This window comes from Myotis daubentonii, chromosome 15, assembly GCF_963259705.1.
Source record: "Myotis daubentonii chromosome 15, mMyoDau2.1, whole genome shotgun sequence".
Classification (NCBI taxonomy): domain Eukaryota; kingdom Metazoa; phylum Chordata; class Mammalia; order Chiroptera; family Vespertilionidae; genus Myotis; species Myotis daubentonii.
The window spans coordinates 42,350,509-42,370,300 of record NC_081854.1 but is presented as its reverse complement, the minus strand read 5'-3'; the positions used below and the strand labels follow the sequence as shown (position 1 = coordinate 42,370,300).

Below are 19,792 nucleotides of genomic sequence, written 5' to 3'. Positions count from 1 at the left end.
CCTCTCCAGCATCTCTCCACATACCTAGAAAGAGTTAACACAGAAAATTCCAGATGTCTGATGAGGACAAATTCCTGATTTGGTCCCTGGGGGTGGGAGGAGGGTTAGAGGTGAGAAGCGCCAAAAAGTGAAAAGGGGAGGAATGCAGAGGATTGGCTGCCCAGCTCTCCACCCAACCAATAGCACAAAAGTTTCAGGTCCAACACCCACCTGTGGAGGGTATTTCAGGAGACAGGAGTTGCATCGGAGTTCACTGTCACCTGTCAGAGAAGAATTAAGACAGCTTTCTGGTTTGGCTCCCCGGAGGCTGCTTGCAACTCCTTCCCTCAGAGGTAAAATCTAAAGCGTCAGCGGTTCTGCTGGTGGGGATGGGGGGGTATGCTTTTCCCTCTGTGGTGTATTGACTTATTTTTCCACAGGGCAGACATGTGTTTATAGGAGAGTGCTCGATTTTGACAACACTATTAACACGAAATCCCTAACAACGTGGAATGAGCCTTCCTGGTTCTTGCTTACAGAAGGCAAGATACAGTCTGTTGGTGTGTTAGGGAGTCGTTTTGCTTGGACAGGCACTACATGGGAAAGAGAAAAATACCTGTTCTTTGATTGTTTAATAGTTATTGTGTCAGTCCCCCTGTTTCATTGAGAGCCCGGTTAAACTTTTATGAGGACTAGGATTGCAAACAGCGAATCTCACCGTAGATAAGTATTCAACAGAATGCTAACATTATAGAATGGGCTCTTGATTTTCCATCTCAGCAAAAGGTCTTAAGACTCCCCTCATTCATCACACAGCTACTCTTCACGAGAGAGCAGCAAAACAAAGAAAGAAGTTTGAAAAGGGATGTCCAATGAAATCACTCCTATGTTCAGGTCCAAATATAGCCGCCTAGGATGGTGCTCTGTGCTTAGTATCTCTGCGACCTCCTTTCCTCTCCCTTCTCCCCCCACAGACCTTGCTAGTGATGGACCCATACGTGATCGAGATGAATGGCAGCGGCGACCTCCCCTCCGTTCTGGATGTGCATGTCAGCGTCGGTGGGAGAGGCTCCACGCCAGGAAAAGCAAAAGGCAGGAAGGCCCGGTGGTCTGTGAAACCCTCGGACATGTCCAATAACACTTTCAATCCCATCCGGGCCATCGTGGACAGCATGAAGGTGAAGCCAAACCCGGACAAAACCATGATTTCTCTGTCAATTGGTGAGTTGGGGACACTCGACTGAGGGGTGGTCATCGTTGCCCTCTCCCCCATCCTCGTAGGCTGTTGGGAGAAGCCGGGAGAGGAGGGTGAGTCTGAGCACTGGGCGTGGAAGAGTAATCTCTTGGTGGCTTTTCTTTTTCCTCCCATGAAAAGGGGACCCTACTGTGTTTGGAAACCTGCCCACGGACCCAGAAGTTACCCAGGCGATGAAAGATGCCCTGGACTCCGGGAAGTATAACGGCTACGCCCCCTCCATTGGTAAGCTTCTCCTGAGACTCTGAGTGGCTTCCGAATCTTTGGTGCTCTTCCAATAGGAGTACATTTCTAGCAGTTCTCCTTGCTTTCCCGCACATGGTTCCTCAGGAGAGGCTAAGATAAATGGCCACCTGGATTCGGGGAAAAGGGTCTAGGATGCTTAAACACAAGCCTCAAGGTCCAGCTTCTTACCCGGCTTTCTTGGGCGTACTGATACCTCCCTCTAGGCTCCCATCACATACTTCTTTCTCAAACAATGCTCCTATCCCAGCCGTGGGCAAACTACGGCCCGCGGGCCGGATCTGGCCCGTTTGAAATGAATAAAACTACGAAAAAAAAGAGACCGTACCCTTTTATGTAATGATGTTTACTTTGAATTTATATTAGTTCACACAAACACTCCATCCGTGCTTTTGTTCCGGCCCTCCGGTCCAGTTTAAGAACCCATGGTGGCCCTCGAGTCAAAAAGTTTGCCCACCCCTGTCCTATCCTATCATGGCTAATTCTCAAATGAAGGCCTCGAACTTGGCTGCAGCTGCTTGTTTACTGAGCCCTCTGGGTCCTAAGTTAATTGGCTTGGCTTTATTTCTCCTCCTCTGTGTATTCAAGGCTTATTTTATTTACTAGAGGCCTGGTGCACGAAATTTGTGCACGAGGGAGTGGGCCTACGCCGTCAGCCAGACACCTTAGTGCTGCCACGGAGGTGGGAGAGGCTGCTGTGGAGGTGGGAGAGGCTCCCGCCACCGCCGCTGTGCTCGCCAGTCATGAGCCCAGCTTCTGGCTGAGTGGCGCTCTCCCTGTGAGGGTGCACTGACCACCAGGGGGCAGCTCTTGTATTAAGCATCTACCCCCTGGTGGTCAGTGCGCATCATAGCGAGCAGTTGAGTGGCCTTAGCATATTATTAGCATATTATGCTTTGATTGGTTGAACAGCTAACTGGATGACCAGACACTTATCATATTAGGCTTTTATTATATAGGATGGTCCTGATCACACTCCTAATGAAGTTGTAATTGTTTCATATTAAAGAGGAATAAATACCACCCACACCACCAACAAAGAATAGACTGTCCTATTGAAGAATAGAGGGTTGTTTCTGACAGAAAGAAATTATTCTTATTTATGTTTAACCCTCTCCATCTACGAAACATGTGTACACTACACATTTTGGTAAAATACGTGATTCCTTGGCTTTGTTTCAGTGTTCACATTTTTCTCCTGTGTTTATGTGCACATAGAAACGTATTCTTAAGGCAGAATAAAAGTTAAGTTTCATGTTAAAATAGAATTTTAAAAATACTTCACAGAGGTTTCAGGGGCATGATTTTTAGGTTGCTTATTTACATTTTATAAAGCTTCATATAACAAAAATAAAGACAAATTAAGACCAAAAATTAGGTTATAAAAAAAGTTTGTAGTGATTTTTATAACCAAAGCTTAGAGAATTGACTCAACCTGAAAAACCAAAAACAAGTTTTGTAAATATTCAAAGGATATGAGCACTCAGGCCAAAGAAAACACAGATAGGAATAGACAGTATATCTTGGGAAATGCTCTTCCTTGTTAGTAATTAAAGAAGTGCTGATATCTGTAACTTCAAGAGAGCTTTCTCTACCTTTTAAGTTAACAAACATTGTAAAATATTGTCTCTGGCCCTGCCAATGAAAGACAATCTTTTTGAAGAGCAGTTTTGCAAAACATGGTCATTTGCATGAAACTGTCTATACTTTCAGCTTATAAGCCAACATTTGGAAGTAATGTATGAGACTATGATTTCAAAGGTAAAAATTGTACAAAAAACAGTAATAGGGATATAATATGAAAAACTTAAGATGGACTGAATGCATCACACTCTTTGATTATAACTTTTCAAAAAATATAGTCCCTGGGTGGGACTAGGGAATAATTGAAATCCTGTATTTTATGGAGAATAAACACATAATCATAGTAACCAAGACGGTGCAGAGTGTCCTACAGTTTGGTGAGCTCTTTCTTGTTATTATTTCACAAATTTCAAATATAAACTTAATTTCCTTTGTCAACAGCGGCTGAGAGCTAACCTGAGTAGTATGTGCTCTGAGCAGGGGCAAAAGGAAGCCCACAGCCCTGTGACTCTGGTAGAGCTGTCAGTCCTGGGATGGAAACTTCCAGCTTCCTCCTTCTGTTCCTTTCGTTCAGGTTACCTGTCCAGCCGGGAAGAGGTCGCATCCTATTACCACTGCCCCGAGGCACCCCTGGAAGCTAAGGTGAGCCTGAGACAGGGTTCCAGCTCTGAAGCAACACTGGGCAAACTACACCCTTTCCATGGTTCCTGTTCTGCAAATAAAGGTTTCTAGGGGAACACACGCCGGGGATGGTTTCCCTTTAACAACTTGAGGACTTCTTATATAAGGAGGACCCTAATCAGTGATTACATTTAATGTCGTCACAGTATGATGATGACACTGCATACAGTTTATATGGTGTCAATCTAAAGGAGGCTCAAATGACTCAGAGATCATTCTATGTTTGAGTCATAAATGCCAAACAGTTAAAACTTTTTATTTTACCAATAGGATCTTTGCATTTTGTTAATCTTCACTTGAGGATATTTTCCCATTGATTTTTAGGAAGAGTGGCAGAAAGAGGGAAAGACAGAGAGAAACATTGATGTGAGAGAAACACATCGATTGGTTGCCTCCTGCATGAGCTCTGACCAGGGCCCGGGCCTGGGAAGAGCCTGCAACCAAGGTACGTGCCCTTGACCGAAATCGAACCCGGGACCCTTTGGTCCGCAGGCTGACTGAAGTTCTATCCACTGAGCCAAACCGGCTAGGGCCCAATAGGATCTTTTTAAAGCTTCCCTCATTCACTTTAGGTCCCTCAAATAGGAAGACTGAGCTACCATGACATATTGAATTGATGGCAGCGCCAAGTTTAAATACCACCCTCACCTCTATTGTTTACCCTTCACCTACATTTCAGAGAAGAGCTAGGCTTCAAATCTCTGGTCAAAAGTAAATAAATAACCAGGTGAAAATACCCAAGGTTATAATGGCCACTCATGGAAGTTGGCTGAATCAGAGTTGACCTGTCCTTTTTTTAAAAAAAATGATTTGTTTACTTCTTTTAAGTGGCCAGCATTTTCAACAATCTTTAGATCAGCGGTTCTCAACCTGTGGGTCGCGACCCCTTTGGGGGGTCGAACGACCCTTTCACAGGGGTCGCCTAAGACCATCGGAAAACACATATATAATTATATATTGTTTTTGTGATTAATCACTATGCTTTAATTATGTTCAATATGTAACAATGAAAATACATCCTGCATATCAGATATTTACATGATGATTCATAACAGTAGCAAAATGACAGTTGTGAAGTAGCAACGAAAATAATTTTATGGTTGGGGGTCAGCACAACATGAGGAACTGTATTAAAGGGTCGCGGCGTTAGGAAGGTTGAGAACCACTGCTTTAGCTAGAGACATATATATAAGGCTGTTAAATTCTTTCTGGCTTAGTACAATCCCTACTCCTTTACTTAGAATTTGTAAGTCAGTTTATCTTTGTCCCACACACACCCATCTGACAATTTCCTTTCTCCTGTTGCTGGTGGAACTGCTAACAAAATGAATCTTTTATTTTTTTTTTCTTCACAGGATGTCATTCTGACAAGTGGCTGCAGTCAGGCTATTGAACTTTGTTTAGCTGTGTTGGCCAACCCAGGGCAAAACATCCTTGTTCCGAGACCCGGTTTCTCTCTCTACAGGACTTTGGCTGAATCTATGGGGATTGAGGTCAAACTCTACAACTTATTGGTAAATGACTTTTTAATTTAAGACACAAGTGCTCAATTACTACTAATGTTAGCAGGAAAAGATCTGGAAGTGGGTGGTTGAAACCACAGACACATTTTATTATTTATATTACACCATTGGTTTAAATGAGTTTTCTCCTTAAATTTCTCAGAATCATCTTTTTTAATGTATATATAATATTTTTTATTATATATATAATATTTTTTATTGATTTCAGAGAGGAAGGGAGAGGGAGAGAGAGATAGAAACATCAGTGATGAGAGAGAATCATTGATCGGCTGCCTCCTGCACGCTCCACACTGGGGATGGAGCCTGCAACCCAGGCAGGTGCCCTAACCGGGAATCAAACAGTGACCTCCTGTTTCATAGGTCAATGCTCAACCACTGAGCAACACTGGCCGGGCTCAGAATCATCTTAACCTCACCCTTTCTTCCTCCGCAGCCAGAGAAGTCTTGGGAAATTGACCTGAAACAATTGGAATCTCTGATTGATGAAAAGACAGCTTGTCTCATTGTCAATAATCCATCAAACCCCTGTGGGTCAGTGTTCAGCAGAAGTCATCTTCAGAAGATTCTGGCCGGTGAGTCCAGCAGGGGAGAAGATGAGGATGCAATCCTTTAGTCATTGATCCAAATAAGAAAAGAGTCTGTCACTACGTTCCAAGCCTAGGATGGAGGTTGGGGCGCTCCACTAGGGTCTCTAGTGTGCCATTGGAATGGTAGGACTTGCTTAAAAGAAGGAGAAAGAGAGGAAATACTTGACACATCACCCATCATGTGGAAGAAAGGGTCTGAAATATCTAGTTAATTAAATGGCAAATTTAGGCCTTGTACCTTGCAAGAATGTGTACCCATTTAGTTCTTAGTGAGCAAGACAAAGTACAAAAACATGAAAAGCAAAGTACAAAAGCTCAGGTAGATAATAAATGCACAGGCAATTCACAGTAATGATTTCTGCATGTTTCTTTTATTTTCAGTGGCTGCAAGGCAGTGTGTCCCCATCTTAGCTGATGAGATCTATGGAGACATGGTGAGTCTTGGGCAGGAAATCTCACTGCAATAATCTCCATTCCAAATTATTTCGTTGGACCTTCAGAGGTGGCATCTAAATCATCAGAAGCAACTCCTAATCACTTCAGTACAGACAATCACGATCCCTGTACTCTTCACAGATACATAGATCTATCTATGACTCCTCAGCCAGTTGTCTGAAATCCAGAAAAGCTATGCAAATCCAAAGATTTTTTGCAATTCATTTGGTGGCAAACCCTGACTTGGCTGATATAAAGATATTTGTAGATTTCTATTTTTCTCACTTATGGACCTGTATGAGCGTAGGGGGAGGGGCAGAGACGTTAATATGCTTGATTAGGGGTGCTATCCCAGAGTGCTCTGGGACTGTTACATAATAGGTGGTGACACGTGCTATATAACCTTTCTAAAATCCAAATAATTCTGCAACATATTTGGGCCCAGGGATTTCAGCTAAGTGTCTGTGGACCCATATTATACTTCTAAACCTATAGCTCCAAAAGCCATGCCTTCTCTAGAACTGGCTTCAAGGGGCTGTCCAGATTTCAGGGCTAGGGCCAGTTTCCTCACTTTAGGCTTCCTTTAATCCAGACCAGACACCAGGTTCAATGTCTTCCCATAGCCCCCTTGGGAGCCCCTTGGGGTCCCAATCAAGCTTCAGGGTAGGGATGAGCCCCCAAATCCGAGTGATATAAGGAAAAGGGGAGGAGGCGTGGGATTTGGAGGAGGGTACGCCAGAAGACAACTACAGCAAGCTCTTCTCCACAGGTGTTTTCAGGTTCCAAATTTGAGCCTCTGGCCACCCTCAGCAGCAACGTCCCCATCCTGTCCTGCGGAGGGTTGGCCAAGCGCTGGCTGGTTCCTGGCTGGAGGTTGGGCTGGATCCTCATCCATGACCGCAGGGACATTTTTGGCAATGAGGTGAGAGCCGCGTGGTGTGTCTACTTTGGGATATAGACTTACTTTGGGTGCACAGTGGGTGGGAGGTAGATTTGTTTTTTCCCCCTTTCTTCCTGGCCCTGTCGTTCTGGATGCCTGGAAAGATGCTAGATAAAGATGGTACTGCTTCCTCTCCAAACTCAGTTTTTCTTTCTGTCCCTGGCTCTGTGAAGAAGTTACAGCTGTCTCCAATTTTTGGACCAGCAAAAGGGAAACAACAGCAGCGATAACCCTAATATTGTTTGCAGGCATACAATGTGCCAGTACTTTATATGCATTATTTTAATTTAAATCTTCCCAACAACCCCATGAGGCCAGTATTAGTATTCTCTCCATTTTACAGAGAGTTGAGAAAAACGAGGCACAGAGAAGTTGTACACTTTTCCTAGAGTCACACAGCAGGGTCGTGGCAGAGCTGGGCTACAAACGCAAGTGGTCTGATCTAAGCATGACACTAGGCACCACCACTTCTCCAGAAATATAAGAACTGATAGAAAGAATGGTCAGCACCAGAGTTCCCAAGGCCAGGGTGCCTAAGACAGGCTAAATACCGTGTTTGCTGGGGGCGGGCTTTTAGATCCGAGATGGGCTGGTGAAGCTGAGTCAGCGGATCCTGGGACCCTGCACCATTGTCCAGGGAGCTTTGAAAAGCATCCTGCGTCGCACCCCTCAAGAGTTCTACCACGACACCCTAAGCTTCCTCAAGGTAAGGGCAGCCCGTGGCCTTTCACTTTGGGGGGTCAGGGAATGCCACCAGTGGAATTAGGAATAATGGGTCCTCATTATTCCTGGAGCAGCGTTCCATGATGGTACGTCCAAACCCGGGAGTGGCATCCGTGCAGGTGTCTGTCCACCCATACATTTCTGGCTTCTGGCAGTTCGCTCTGCTCCTGGCCAAAATTTCATGGGGCAGGTTTTTGCCTCATTGACTCCTTATGCCTTACCTTTGATGTGGACTCTCTTTAAAAATAATGTGTTTCTTTAAAAAATATATTTTATTGATTTTTTTACAGAGAGGAAGGGAGAGAGATAGAGTTAGAAACATTGATCAGCTGTCTCCTGCACACCTCCTACTGGGGATGTGCCCGCAACCCAGGTACATGCCCTTGGCCGGAATCGAACCTGGGACCTTTCAGTCCGCAGGCCGACGCTCTATCCACTGAGCCAAACCGGTTTCGGCAAAAATAATGTTTTTTAAATTGATTTCAGAGAGAGGAAGGGAGATGGAGAGAGATAGAAACATCAATAAAGAGAATCATTGATCAGCTGCCTCCTGCACGCCCCCGACTGGGGGATCGAGCCTCCAACCCGGGCATGAGCCCTGACCGGGAATCGCACTGTGACCTCCTGGTTCATAGGCAGAGGCTCAACCACTGAGCCACACGGGCTGCTCTGGGTTCTTCTTTTAATGACTTGTTTTTTCTTTTACTTAATTTTTAATCTGCCTTCTCTCGTAGTCCAATGCTGATCTGTGCTATGGGGCGTTGGCTGCCATCCCTGGACTGCGGCCAGTCCGCCCTTCTGGGGCCATGTACCTCATGGTAAGAGTGCGGGGGCAGTCACTTGTGGAAAGCCAGGGTGCAGGGCTCACAAAGAGCGAGGCTCCTGTGTCAGTCAGTTTGGGAATTACTGTGTTCCTAACTGTTCCACTGACACGATCTAAGCTCAGCGTTAGACAAAACAGAACCCCCTTAAGATGAGTTAATTCCTTAATATACTCACTTTATATATGCACATAGAGAAGAATAAGACAGAAGAGGCTCTCTACGCATTGTCGTTCTCAATTTGGAATGATACTGGTTCCCTCGGGATGTGGGGGAATCTTGTTTTTAGAATGACTGGGGGGTGCTGTTGGCATTTTGTGGGCCGGGCCTGCTAAATATCTTGCAATGGGTGGGAACGTTCCACGCAATTCTGAATTGCCTGACCCATGAGGCAAATAGTTTACCTTTTGAGAAATACTGGCATTCTATTTCCAGCTGTCATTTATCAGCATACAGGAAGGAACCGCTCAGTAAACTAAAACATTAATATAAATATATTCTCTCTTCGTTATGAACAATCCCATGAGCTCGTAAGGGCTAGGACTTACTCATCAAGCTGGTTATCCGTTGCAGAGTTCCAAGGTATTTTTCAGAGCAGTCCCTACCTCACTTTCTGGCACAGGGAGTTGGCCCGTTCCCCTCCTTCTGCTAAGTGCGCCTCTCCCTGTTATTGGTATAGGTTGAAATTGAGATGGAACATTTCCCAGAATTTGAGAATGATGTGGAGTTCACGGAGCGGTTAGTTGCTGAACAATCTGTCCACTGCCTCCCGGCAACGGTGAGTGTTTCTACACCTCCCAGGACATTCTCCACGGTTTCTAGACTCTCAGGAGCTCTCCCTGAGCCGGTTTTTATCGCCACCTTTCCTCCCCCAACAAAGTGTATTCTCATTTGATAAGATCCAACCCGATGTGTCTTGTGGCCTCTGTTTAAAATTTGTTTCTCTCCATCATTATCCCATCAGTACTGGGAAGAAAAGGTGTGGTGGAACATTCCCGGGGAGGGGAAATCAAGCTTTTAAGATGAATTAACTCAGTGACTGACTGAGTGTCCCAATGATGCCCTGAGTCAATGGCGCTGCTTCTTGCTGTTGGGGCCCTGGCCATTTTAGGGTGGTCCAGGACCAGGTTGCATTGCTCTGAGAATAACAGGCTCTTCTTTTTGCAGTGCTTCGAGTACCCGAATTTCTTCCGGGTGGTAATCACCGTCCCTGAAGTGATGATGCTGGAGGCCTGCAGCCGGATCCAGGAGTTCTGTGAGCAGCACTACCACTGTGCTGAGGGGAGCCCCGAGGAGTGTGACAAATAGGCCTGAGCCCATGCTCCTGACGACGTCCCCTCCAGGGAGGGCCGGACTGGGCCCCGCTGCTCCTCAGGGAGTCAGGCGCCCCTGTTGGGAGAGGAGCCTCAAAAACACATCGAGGGTTCAGAATTGCCCCTGCTTTACCCCAGCCCTATCCATATGCACACTCTGAATCCCGGATTCTTCTCTCACTCTGTCCTGCTGGAGTGACTAATTCATTAACTTGCCCCACTTCCATGATGACTTCCTCCTTTTTTTCTGAGAGTAGCAGGTGAGCAAAATTCACCAGCAAGCAGTAGAGACAAGAAAATTCAGAGCTCCAGATGAGAGAAACAAAAGAGAGAGAGAACTTGGGCCCCCAACCATTTCCTCACGCTCTAAGAGCATAGTCTCTCTAGTCAGATCTGAAGCCCAATTCTGTTACTGCCTAACTTAAGGTATTCCTCACTTTATGCGCTAGAGTTACAATGAAAGAAGTTGAGGACATATGTATTTGGTTTATTATATTCTAAACCCATTAGGAAAATTTGCTAATTCAGAGGATCCTTTACAGAAACACTTTTTTGGGGGTAAAGAATTACTTTTCGATACAAATAAATATCCTGTAATGATTGCCTTTCTAAACTTAGATATGTGTGTATCAAGCTTTCTTAAAATGAAGACACATCGATACTAAAAAATAAAAAAAAAGGGAGGAATCATTGGCTCTTCCAGAAACACTGCTCTGTAAGGGTCACAAATATCCCTACTTGTCATTGTTATAGAATCATTGTTACTTTGCCTGTAATGTTACTGATTTATTACTATATATATTATATTATCTTTTCATATGTTTTCTAAGGAACATTTATATTGACAAGATCCTTTATTTTGGCAAAGGCATAAATTATTGTCTCTTTTTATACAAAAAATAAAATTGACTAAGTATGTTCTCTGGTTTTGTGTTTTTTTTCTCCTCTGTGGAGGATTTCTATCCTCAGGTGCTGCTCATTGCTCAGTCTGATTGATGCCTTACCCATCAGGCTTCATTTATTTCTTTGTAGCTGTACTGACATTTGGAGTTACTTAAGAAACACTATTCCTAAAATATTTTATTTGGGAACTCAACTTCTGGCTTCCTACTTACACACAAGGCAAACTAAGAAGCAACATTATTAACTTCTGGCCTTAGACTTTACACTTTCAACCTTTTGGGTCCCCAATCTCTGGTCCCAATTTCCTACACTTGTCCAGATCCACTAACTCCCTGGGGAACGAAGGCGAACTGGTTCCGTTAACCCAGGGAATGAAGGTGCCCAGGGTCTCCTTTCATTATGAGCTTTTCTTCTGCAATCCCTCTTAGGCACAGTTGCCTAATTTTTTGCCTCACCATTTCCTTTAGAGCAGGGAGTCTGAAGTTATCTTGCAATTGTTGGGGGCAGAAATATAATTCCGCACAGAGGGACATTTTCCTTATCTGAAAGAGGAACTTCGGTATCAACAGCTGGCAGTCACACCCAATTAATTTCCTTTACAAAAATAAACATCGCACGTCCCCGTTCAGGGAGCTCACACTACAATTTACCTTTCCATTTTCTTCAGTAAATCAAAAGGAATATGCAATGATTGAGATGATAAAGATTGGTTTCCTGTATGGTGCCACTGCTGATAATTTTCCAAAAAGGCTGGCTCCTCTTTTCCTGTGGCCTCCCCAACCCCCCCCACCCCCGCCCCCGCCCCCAGATCTCTGTTCAGAAATAAACAGGAAGACTTGGTGGGTTACACAAGACATTTCTTCAAACATACATATTCTATCAAGCATTACTCAATTCTACTCAGACTTCTTAAATTTCCGAATTTCCTTGGTGTCTACATTTTGATGGAGTCAAACATTCAAACATTTACAAAACAATCCATGAGCATTGGACAAACTTAAAACAATACAACCCTCCTCCCCGCTCCCCCCAAGACCCCCCACTCTGATCGGTTAGCAGTTGCTGGTTCATTCTTTGAGATTACCCTGTGTATATGCATATGTAAACGTGGTGGTGGTGGTGGGGGGGAGTTTTCCTCTTTTACTTCCTTTCTGCAAAGTATCACTCAACTTTATAATTCAGTTTCCTATTGAAGAAATGACATTTGAGGCGTCCCTCACGTCCGGGATGCTTCTGTAAACATTCTTTAAAAAATTGTGTTTTTTAAAAAATGTGTTGATCTGAGAGAGAGAGATACGGACTTGTTGCTCTAGTTATGCATTCGTCGTTGGTGGATTCTTCTTTGTGCCCTGACCGGGATCCCACTGCAAACGTGGATGGGGAGGACCAACTGCGCTACCCGGCCAGGGCCGCCCTGGATGTTTCTAGATTAAATAAAAAATAAAAAAAGGAACCCCGCACCGAGGCTGCCTCCAAACAAGTTAAAAATTCCCCGAGAGACGACTTCCAGCTGCTTGGCGGATAACGGAGAACAGGAGAGGCGGCGGCGCCAGAGCGCCCCGGGGTAAAACAAAAGGATGCGCGACAAGGCTGGACACACGGGTTCCGGTCTGCAGGTTCCCCTTTCCCGCTGGGCCGGAGCACCGCCTGCCGGGAAGCTACCCACTGGGGGTGCAACCAAGCAGCCCACTCGGGTCCGCGGCCGCCACCGGCCCCCCACGCGGGGGAAGAGGCGGGAGACCCGCGACTGCGCAGACGCGGAGGCGAGCGCGGAGGGCGTTGCGCTGCGCGGGGCGCATGCGTCGTCGCGAGGCTGCGAGGCGCCGCTCGGGGATGCTGGCGCCGCACCAGAGGGGATGGCGAGGGTCAGTTCCTTTAAGCGGGCGCGGACTTTCCTCAGTGATGGCTTTGGGTTTTATTTCCTCCTGGACCCGCGCCCTGTGGAGTGATTCTCTTCCTCCTCCGTGTCCTGCTGCTTGGGCCGCGGCCAGCAGGAGGCTTCCGGGAAGTCGACTGGTCATCCCTAGGTAAACCCTTACCCTTGCCCAGCTCTGGGCCCGGCCCAGCAAGGCGGAGGTTTGTGAAACAGAAGCAGAAATTCCGTCCCAGGAGCGGTTGCCGGTTTCCAAAAGTTTGGTTCCTGGAACTTCCCCCCTAAAGAACCGTGGACTTCACGCTCCCACGTGCCTGGTGAATGCCCGCATCTTGCAGCCAGCGCGTCCCGGCCCCGCCCCGCCCCGCCCCTCACACCAGCGCATTACCACGCGCCCGGGGCCATGCTTTACGCTACAGGTCGAATTATTGCGTCCGTTGGGGGAGAACTGAATTCCCAGTACATCTTACTGGTTTTCAGCCATGTTGGTGTATTTACAAACAAGTTCCAGACGGTTTCGTGGCAGCGGCTAATATGGATGCTGCCGTGGGTCAAATTGTTGCACAGCGCCTTCCATTCCATTGAGGTGTGTGTGTAGGAGGCGATGCCAAGTCTGCAAAGAAAAGGATCAGAAGTCGCAAGTGTGTCTTCATTTTTGTTAATGCTCCAAGCAGGGGAAAAGCTGCTTGCTCCTTGAGGCATTTGCTCGTTGATAACTGAAATCCAACGTGTATTATAAAATTCAGAGTGCATTGTGCCCCGTTACAAAAATAAAGCCACTTGGAGTTTTTGCTTTGGCAGCCCACATACTAAAATTGAAACAATGTAGAGACGTTAGCAGTTTGAATGCAACAGCACTTTAAGAGGATTATACATCCTGACTAAGTGGGATTTATTCCTGGGATGCGGGAATAAATGTGAAAAATTAATCAATGTGATATACCACAATAACAGAATGAATGACAAAAAGATGACCACCTCTAGGAAAAAAACTTTTTAAAAAATCTCTATGAGATAATGGATATTAACTGAACTTCATGTGGGCATCACTTCATAATATACATGTTCATATACAATATACATAGTCAAGTCAGTAGGCTGTACACCAAGCATGTCAAACTCAAAGGCTAACATGGGCCAATAAAATGAGGCATGCGGCCCATGGGCTGCACGTTTGACATGCTTGCTGTACACTTTAAACTTACACAGTTTTGTATGTCAATTATAGCTCAATAAAACTGGAAAAAATTTAAACCATGAAAATAAGTTTTATGGGGCAAGAATTTTTTGGTCTGTTTTAGTCTCTTCTATATGCTCAGTAACCAGAACAGCCTCTGGCATACAATAGGTAGTCATATTTGATGAATGAATGAGAAAATACAAAGACTAATGTATTGCCATTACTTTTTATCTTTTAAGTGAACTACAACAAGGAGATACGAAGATTAACTAAAGATAGTAGTAACGTAGATGGAAGATTCAGGGACAGAGGTATTTATTTATTTATTTATTTATTTATTAATTTATGAGAGAGAGAGAGAGAAAGGGAGAGAGAAACATCAGTTTGTTGTTCCACTTATTTATGCATTCATTAGTTGTTTCTTGTATGTGCCCTGACTAGGGATCAAACCCACAACCTTGGCATACCAGATGATGCTATAACCAACTGAGCTCCACGGCCAGGACAGAGACAAAGATATTTAGAAAATTTATTTTCAAAGAGGTACAAGGAAGTGGTCAACAAGCACTTGAAAAGTTGCTCAACATCATTACCCATTAGGCAGGTGCAAATCAAAATCACAGTGGGGTCATACCCACTACAATGGCTATCATAAACATACACACACACACACACCCCCAATAGCAAGTATTGGCCAGGATGTGAAGAAATTGGAATACTCGTATATTGCTGATATGGATGTAAATGATTCAGCCACTTTGGAAGACAGTTTGGCAGTTTTTCAAAAGGATGAACACACAGTTACCATGTGACCCATCACTTCCACTCCTAGAGAAAATAAACCAAGAGAAATGAAAACCTGTGTGCACATAAAACTTTTACAAGACTGTTCATAGCAACATTATTCATAATAATAAAAAAAATGGAAATAACCTAGATGTCCATCAGCTGATGAATGGATAAATAAAATGTGATATAGCCGTAAAATGGAATATTTTTGGCAGTAAAAAGAAATGAAGTACTCATGTAGGCTGCAACATGAATGAACCTTGAAAACATTGTGCTAAGTCAGTGGTTCTCAACCTTCTGGCCCTTTAAATACAGTTCCTCATGTTGTGACCCAACCATAAAATTATTTTCATTGCTACTTCCTAACTGTAATGTTACTACTGTTATGAATCATAATGTAAATATCTGATATGCAGAATGGTCTTAGGCGACCCCTTGAAAGGGTCATTCGACCACCAAAGGGGTCGCGACGCACAGGTTGAGAACCGCTGTGCTAAGTGAAAGGAGCCAATCAAAAAGACTAGTTTGTGTGATTCCATTTATATTAAATGTCCAGGATAGGCAAATTCAGAGACAGAAAACAAGATTAGTGGTTGTGTAGAGTTCAGGGTGAGGTGTATGTGGGTTTTGGGATGGACAATGACTGCTTACAGGTATAGGGTTTCTCTTTGGGGTGATGAAAATGTTCTAAAATTGATTGTATTAATGGTTGCACAACTGAGAAAATACTAAAAATCATTGAATGGTACACTTAAATGGGTGAATTGTATGGTATATATGGTTTCTCTAGACATATACAAGCCAATTGAAATACAAATTTATATTCCTCCTCCAGTACAAAAGATAGCATGCAATCACAGTTTTGTACCTTGCTATTTTTCTTTAAATACATAAATATATATAGAAATTGTGGAGCTTTCCATATGTGCACACAGAAAAATTTTTCTCTTTCCTGCTGCATGGTATTCCATAGTATGGTTATCACCCTGACTTTTGCCCATAAATTCTGCCCATCACCGCGGGATTGGTTAATAGCTAAGTTAGTTGCTTAATAAATAAATCATGGTATAATTTGGGTAACGCCAGGAGAGAAGCCCAGGGCCAGAGCAGCTTTCCCAGGAAGCAGTGGCAGGCTGCCGGCAGAGGCTTGCCTGGAGGGTGAGTGATAGAGCCTGTCAGGGGGGAAAGCGCGGGAGCCATCCTCCAACACTGGTGAGGATGGTGCCCCTGCTGGAGGGAATGCAGTGCCTCTGGAGGCAGCGGGAATGGCACTAAGGCCCGGCACTTGTCCTCAGGTTCCTCACTCAGCCCCTCCACTTCTCCCTTCCAATATTTCTTTTTTTAAAAAAATATATTTTATTGATTTTTTACAGAGAGGAAGGGAGAGGGATAGAGAGTTAGAAACATCGATGAGAGAGAAACATCGATCAGCCGCCTCCTGCACATCTCCTACTGGGGATATGCCCGCAACCCAGGTACATGCCCTTGACCGGAATCGAACCTGGGACCTTTCAGTCCGCAGGCTGATGCTCTATCCACTGAGCCAAACCGGTTTCGGCCCTTCCAATATTTCTGCATCAACTCCTGCCTTCTCCTTAAGAACCACTGAATCCCAGAGGTTTCCATTGGCTAACTCCTCCCTTTCTGAGACGTCTTGTCCCTGCCTTAGTAACCATAGGGTGATGATTCCCAATGTACGTCTCTACTCTAGACTTCTCTTTTGAACTTTGGACTTGCACATCTATCTGCTCTCTCCCATCTCCATTTGGAGGCCTCAGAAGCACTACTAACTCTTCATTTCCAAGAGGTCACTCATATCTCCCCAAATCTGGCCTTCTCCCAGTGTTACTTCTCTCAAGGAATGGCATCTCTGTCCACCTGCACAAGCTAGAAACCTAAGAGTCAGCCTCAGCCTCTCCTTTTTCTGCATTTTCCCATACCCAGTCCTCCCAAGCACGCCTCAGATCTGGCCTTTGCATCTCCACTGCTCACTCTATCCAAGCTCCAGTGGCTACCGCAATCTCCTAACTGGTCTGACAGCATCTATTCTGCTCAGTTATCCTCTCAACATGTCGGCTGAAATTTGTCTTTTTTTTTTTTTTAACATGAAATTTGATTTTGTCACCTGCTTACCCCCTTTAATAATGTTCCATCGCTTTAAAGATTGAACAGAATCTCTAGCATAGCCTTCAAGGTCCATGGTCTGGCCCTACCTGCTCTCCTCCGTTCTCACTTTGTACACATCCTTGGGGCTTTCCTACGGTGAGGTCATGCTCCCTCCTCTTGCCATCGGCTTTTTGCTCACGCTCTTCCCTCGGTCTGTATCAGCTTCTATTCCTTCTTCGAAGCACAACTCAATGGAAGTCTCCTTGTGTCCCTCCACTTGGGACACTTCCTTTTCATCATTGCTGTTAGCATCTTCTGTTGCTATGCATTCCTTTGGGTGGTCCCAGCGTCTGATTAATGCCTGACTCCTTCACTAGGCTGGAAACAACCTCAGCCCAGCGGCTGCCTGGTTTTGCTTATCATTGTCACCCGACAGTTAATTTGGAATAAGTGAATGACTGCTGGTTCCATGACAACCGTGAATGGTGCCCCTTTACCATCTTTAGCCACAACCATTCCCTTGGGCGCACTGTAGACCACAGTCCTATTTCTTACTTCCTGGGGCTGCTGGAGGAAGAAGCATCCGCCAGCCAAGAGCATGTGCTCTGGAGGCAGGGAGATACGGACCCACTTCTGCGCTACCATTTACCAGCTGTGGACCACTGTCTCTCTGAACCTCCGTTTCCCAGTCCCTAAAAGAGGGTTACCGCTTACCTCATAAGGTTGTGTGTTTTTTAAGTCACACCCAATACATTTAATTTTTTTTCTCAAAAACATCTGGCACACTATTCATTTTCAAAGTTTTGAATTGTCCCCCACAATGGTTTTTTCCCAGCCTTTTTTTAAAAAAAATCTAGTTCCAGTCAGAGTTTACCCATTGCATGTAGATCATATCTCTTTAGTCTTCTTTAATTTATAGCAGTATGCCTGATTTAATTTTTTTTTTTTTGCCTTTCATGATAGTGACAGTTTTGAAGAGTTCAGGCTCATTGTCTGGTAAAATTTCCCAAATTCAGCTGCCTCATGATTAGATTCCAGGTAAACATTTTCAGCAATGATGTTGTGTTCTTCCCCATACCTTCCACCAGGAGGCAGACAAAACCAGTTTATCCCATGATTGGTGATACTAAATTCAGTCACTTGGTTAAGGTGCCCTTAATGTCACAGAGCTATGATGGGGGATTAAATGAAGGAATGTACCCAAGGGGTCTGGTCCATAAACCTTACTTCTTGCCTATTACCCTTCAACCTTCACTTTCGGGCAAATACACAACATTCCTGACTACACTTTCCCACCACAAGTGCCTCTTGGTGGGACTGGTGGTTATCACTAACCTGAGACTACTTAAAAAAAAGTCTTCTAATGACATTTTCCATAAAAGTAGGGAAAGTATTATAATGAATCTCAATGTATTCATAACTCAGTTCCAAAAACTATCACCATTTTACCAATTTGTTTTCTTCCCTCCACTTTTTATTTTTCTGGTGCATTTTAAAGCAAACCCAAGATAGTATATGAATTCCTACATAAATACTTTAATATGGTTCATCATTAACACATAGGGACTTTTTTTCCTTCCTTCTTTCTTTCCTTCTTTCCTTCCTTCCCATCACCATTAACACCTAACAAAATTGAAGATAATGTCTTACTGTTACCTAAAAACCGAATCATAACGCTTTGACATTGCTTTGGAGTTTTATCTTTTTATGCTTCACTTCTTTTTCCTAATGCACAGGTCCCGGAAGCCTACAGCTGCCTCTTGGGAAAACAGTTCACTTAGGAGTTCTCCTCACTCTGCTGGTCCAGTTTGGCAGGTAAGTGCTAATGGTCGATGCACATTTTTGGAGATAGTAGGCACTGGTTCACTATGTCCAGAAATTGCTGTAGTGCTTCTCAACCGTACACAGATCACCTGGGGGTCATATGAAATTGTAAATTCTGATTTCACGGCTCTGGAATGGGGTCTGAAGTTCCGCATTCCCCAGCAAGCTTCTAGGTAAGGCTGATGCGGCTGGTTGGCAGAAAATGTTTTGAATAGCACAGTGTTTGTGGAAGGTGAAATCTTGATGTTTTGGATGTAGGTGATAAGAAGGAAACAAGTTAAGTAAAGCCTTACATTTTTTGAGTCTTTGATTCTAATCTCTAGCAGTTTCCAAGCCCAGTCATTCCACTCCACATCTGGGAAGGAGAAAAGCAAACTTGAATTAACACGTTGAACGCGTCCCCCCCCCCCCCCCCAAAAAAAAATTGCTGTATGTTTGTTCCAATTTTTCCTATATAATCAACAATCCTAGTGTCTTGTTTGATGCATGGAAGCATTCCCCAGACTGTCACACAGACTTTCTTCTTATCCTTTTCAGACTGTTTGTTTCTAAAGGCAGGCAGATATGTAGTTAAAGAGCAGAGACAGACCAGTCTCTGCAGGTGTGACCTAAGAATTTGTAGTTTTAATAAGCACCCAGGTGATGGAGACTAGACTAGGTGAGGGAGAGATTATTTGTGCTCATGAGAAATGGGAAGAATGGTTGGAAAGTTTCAAATAATTTACTTGTGGATTTATCATGTTGGTGTGGGATTTGCATCACATACTTATTGAGCATCTTCTATGGGGACAAACAAGACAGAAATATCCTAGCAGTAGGGGAGACAGAAAACAAACATGCACACAAATAACTAAGACAATTTCAGGCGCTGAAAGATGTTACAAAGAATTGTAAAAGAATTAAAACAGCCCTAGTTGGTGTTTCTCAGTGGTTAGAGCAGGGGTGGGCAAACTTTTTGACTCGAGGGCCACAATGGGTTCTTAAACTGGACCGGAGGGCCGGAACAAAAGCATGGATGGAGTGTTTGTGTGAA

General features: G+C 44.4%; 2 protein-coding genes across 3 annotated transcripts in view; both read left to right on the top strand.

Annotated features, from left to right (window-relative positions):
• Positions 1-207: 207 nt before the first annotated feature.
• On the top strand, positions 208-11,000 carry TAT (tyrosine aminotransferase). The gene is made up of 12 exons (XM_059667503.1): positions 208-332; positions 954-1,200; positions 1,355-1,459; positions 3,636-3,703; positions 5,098-5,256; positions 5,699-5,837; positions 6,234-6,286; positions 7,057-7,209; positions 7,805-7,933; positions 8,685-8,768; positions 9,451-9,549; positions 9,939-11,000. The coding sequence occupies exons 2-12, from the start codon at positions 966-968 to the stop codon at positions 10,077-10,079; spliced, it is 1,365 nt and encodes a 454-aa protein (XP_059523486.1). The 5' UTR covers positions 208-332; positions 954-965; the 3' UTR covers positions 10,080-11,000.
• A 2,228-nt stretch (positions 11,001-13,228) lies between these two features.
• Positions 13,229-19,792, top strand: part of ZNF19 (zinc finger protein 19) — a 54,897-nt gene continuing 48,333 nt past the window's right edge. Inside the window, exons 1-2 of one of the 2 annotated variants that reach the window (XM_059667528.1) lie at positions 13,229-13,446; positions 18,672-18,750. The gene's annotated coding sequence lies outside the window, so the exon portion shown is untranslated. The remainder of the gene's footprint in view (positions 13,447-18,671; positions 18,751-19,792) is intronic. The other variant, XM_059667532.1, reaches the window with a different exon arrangement.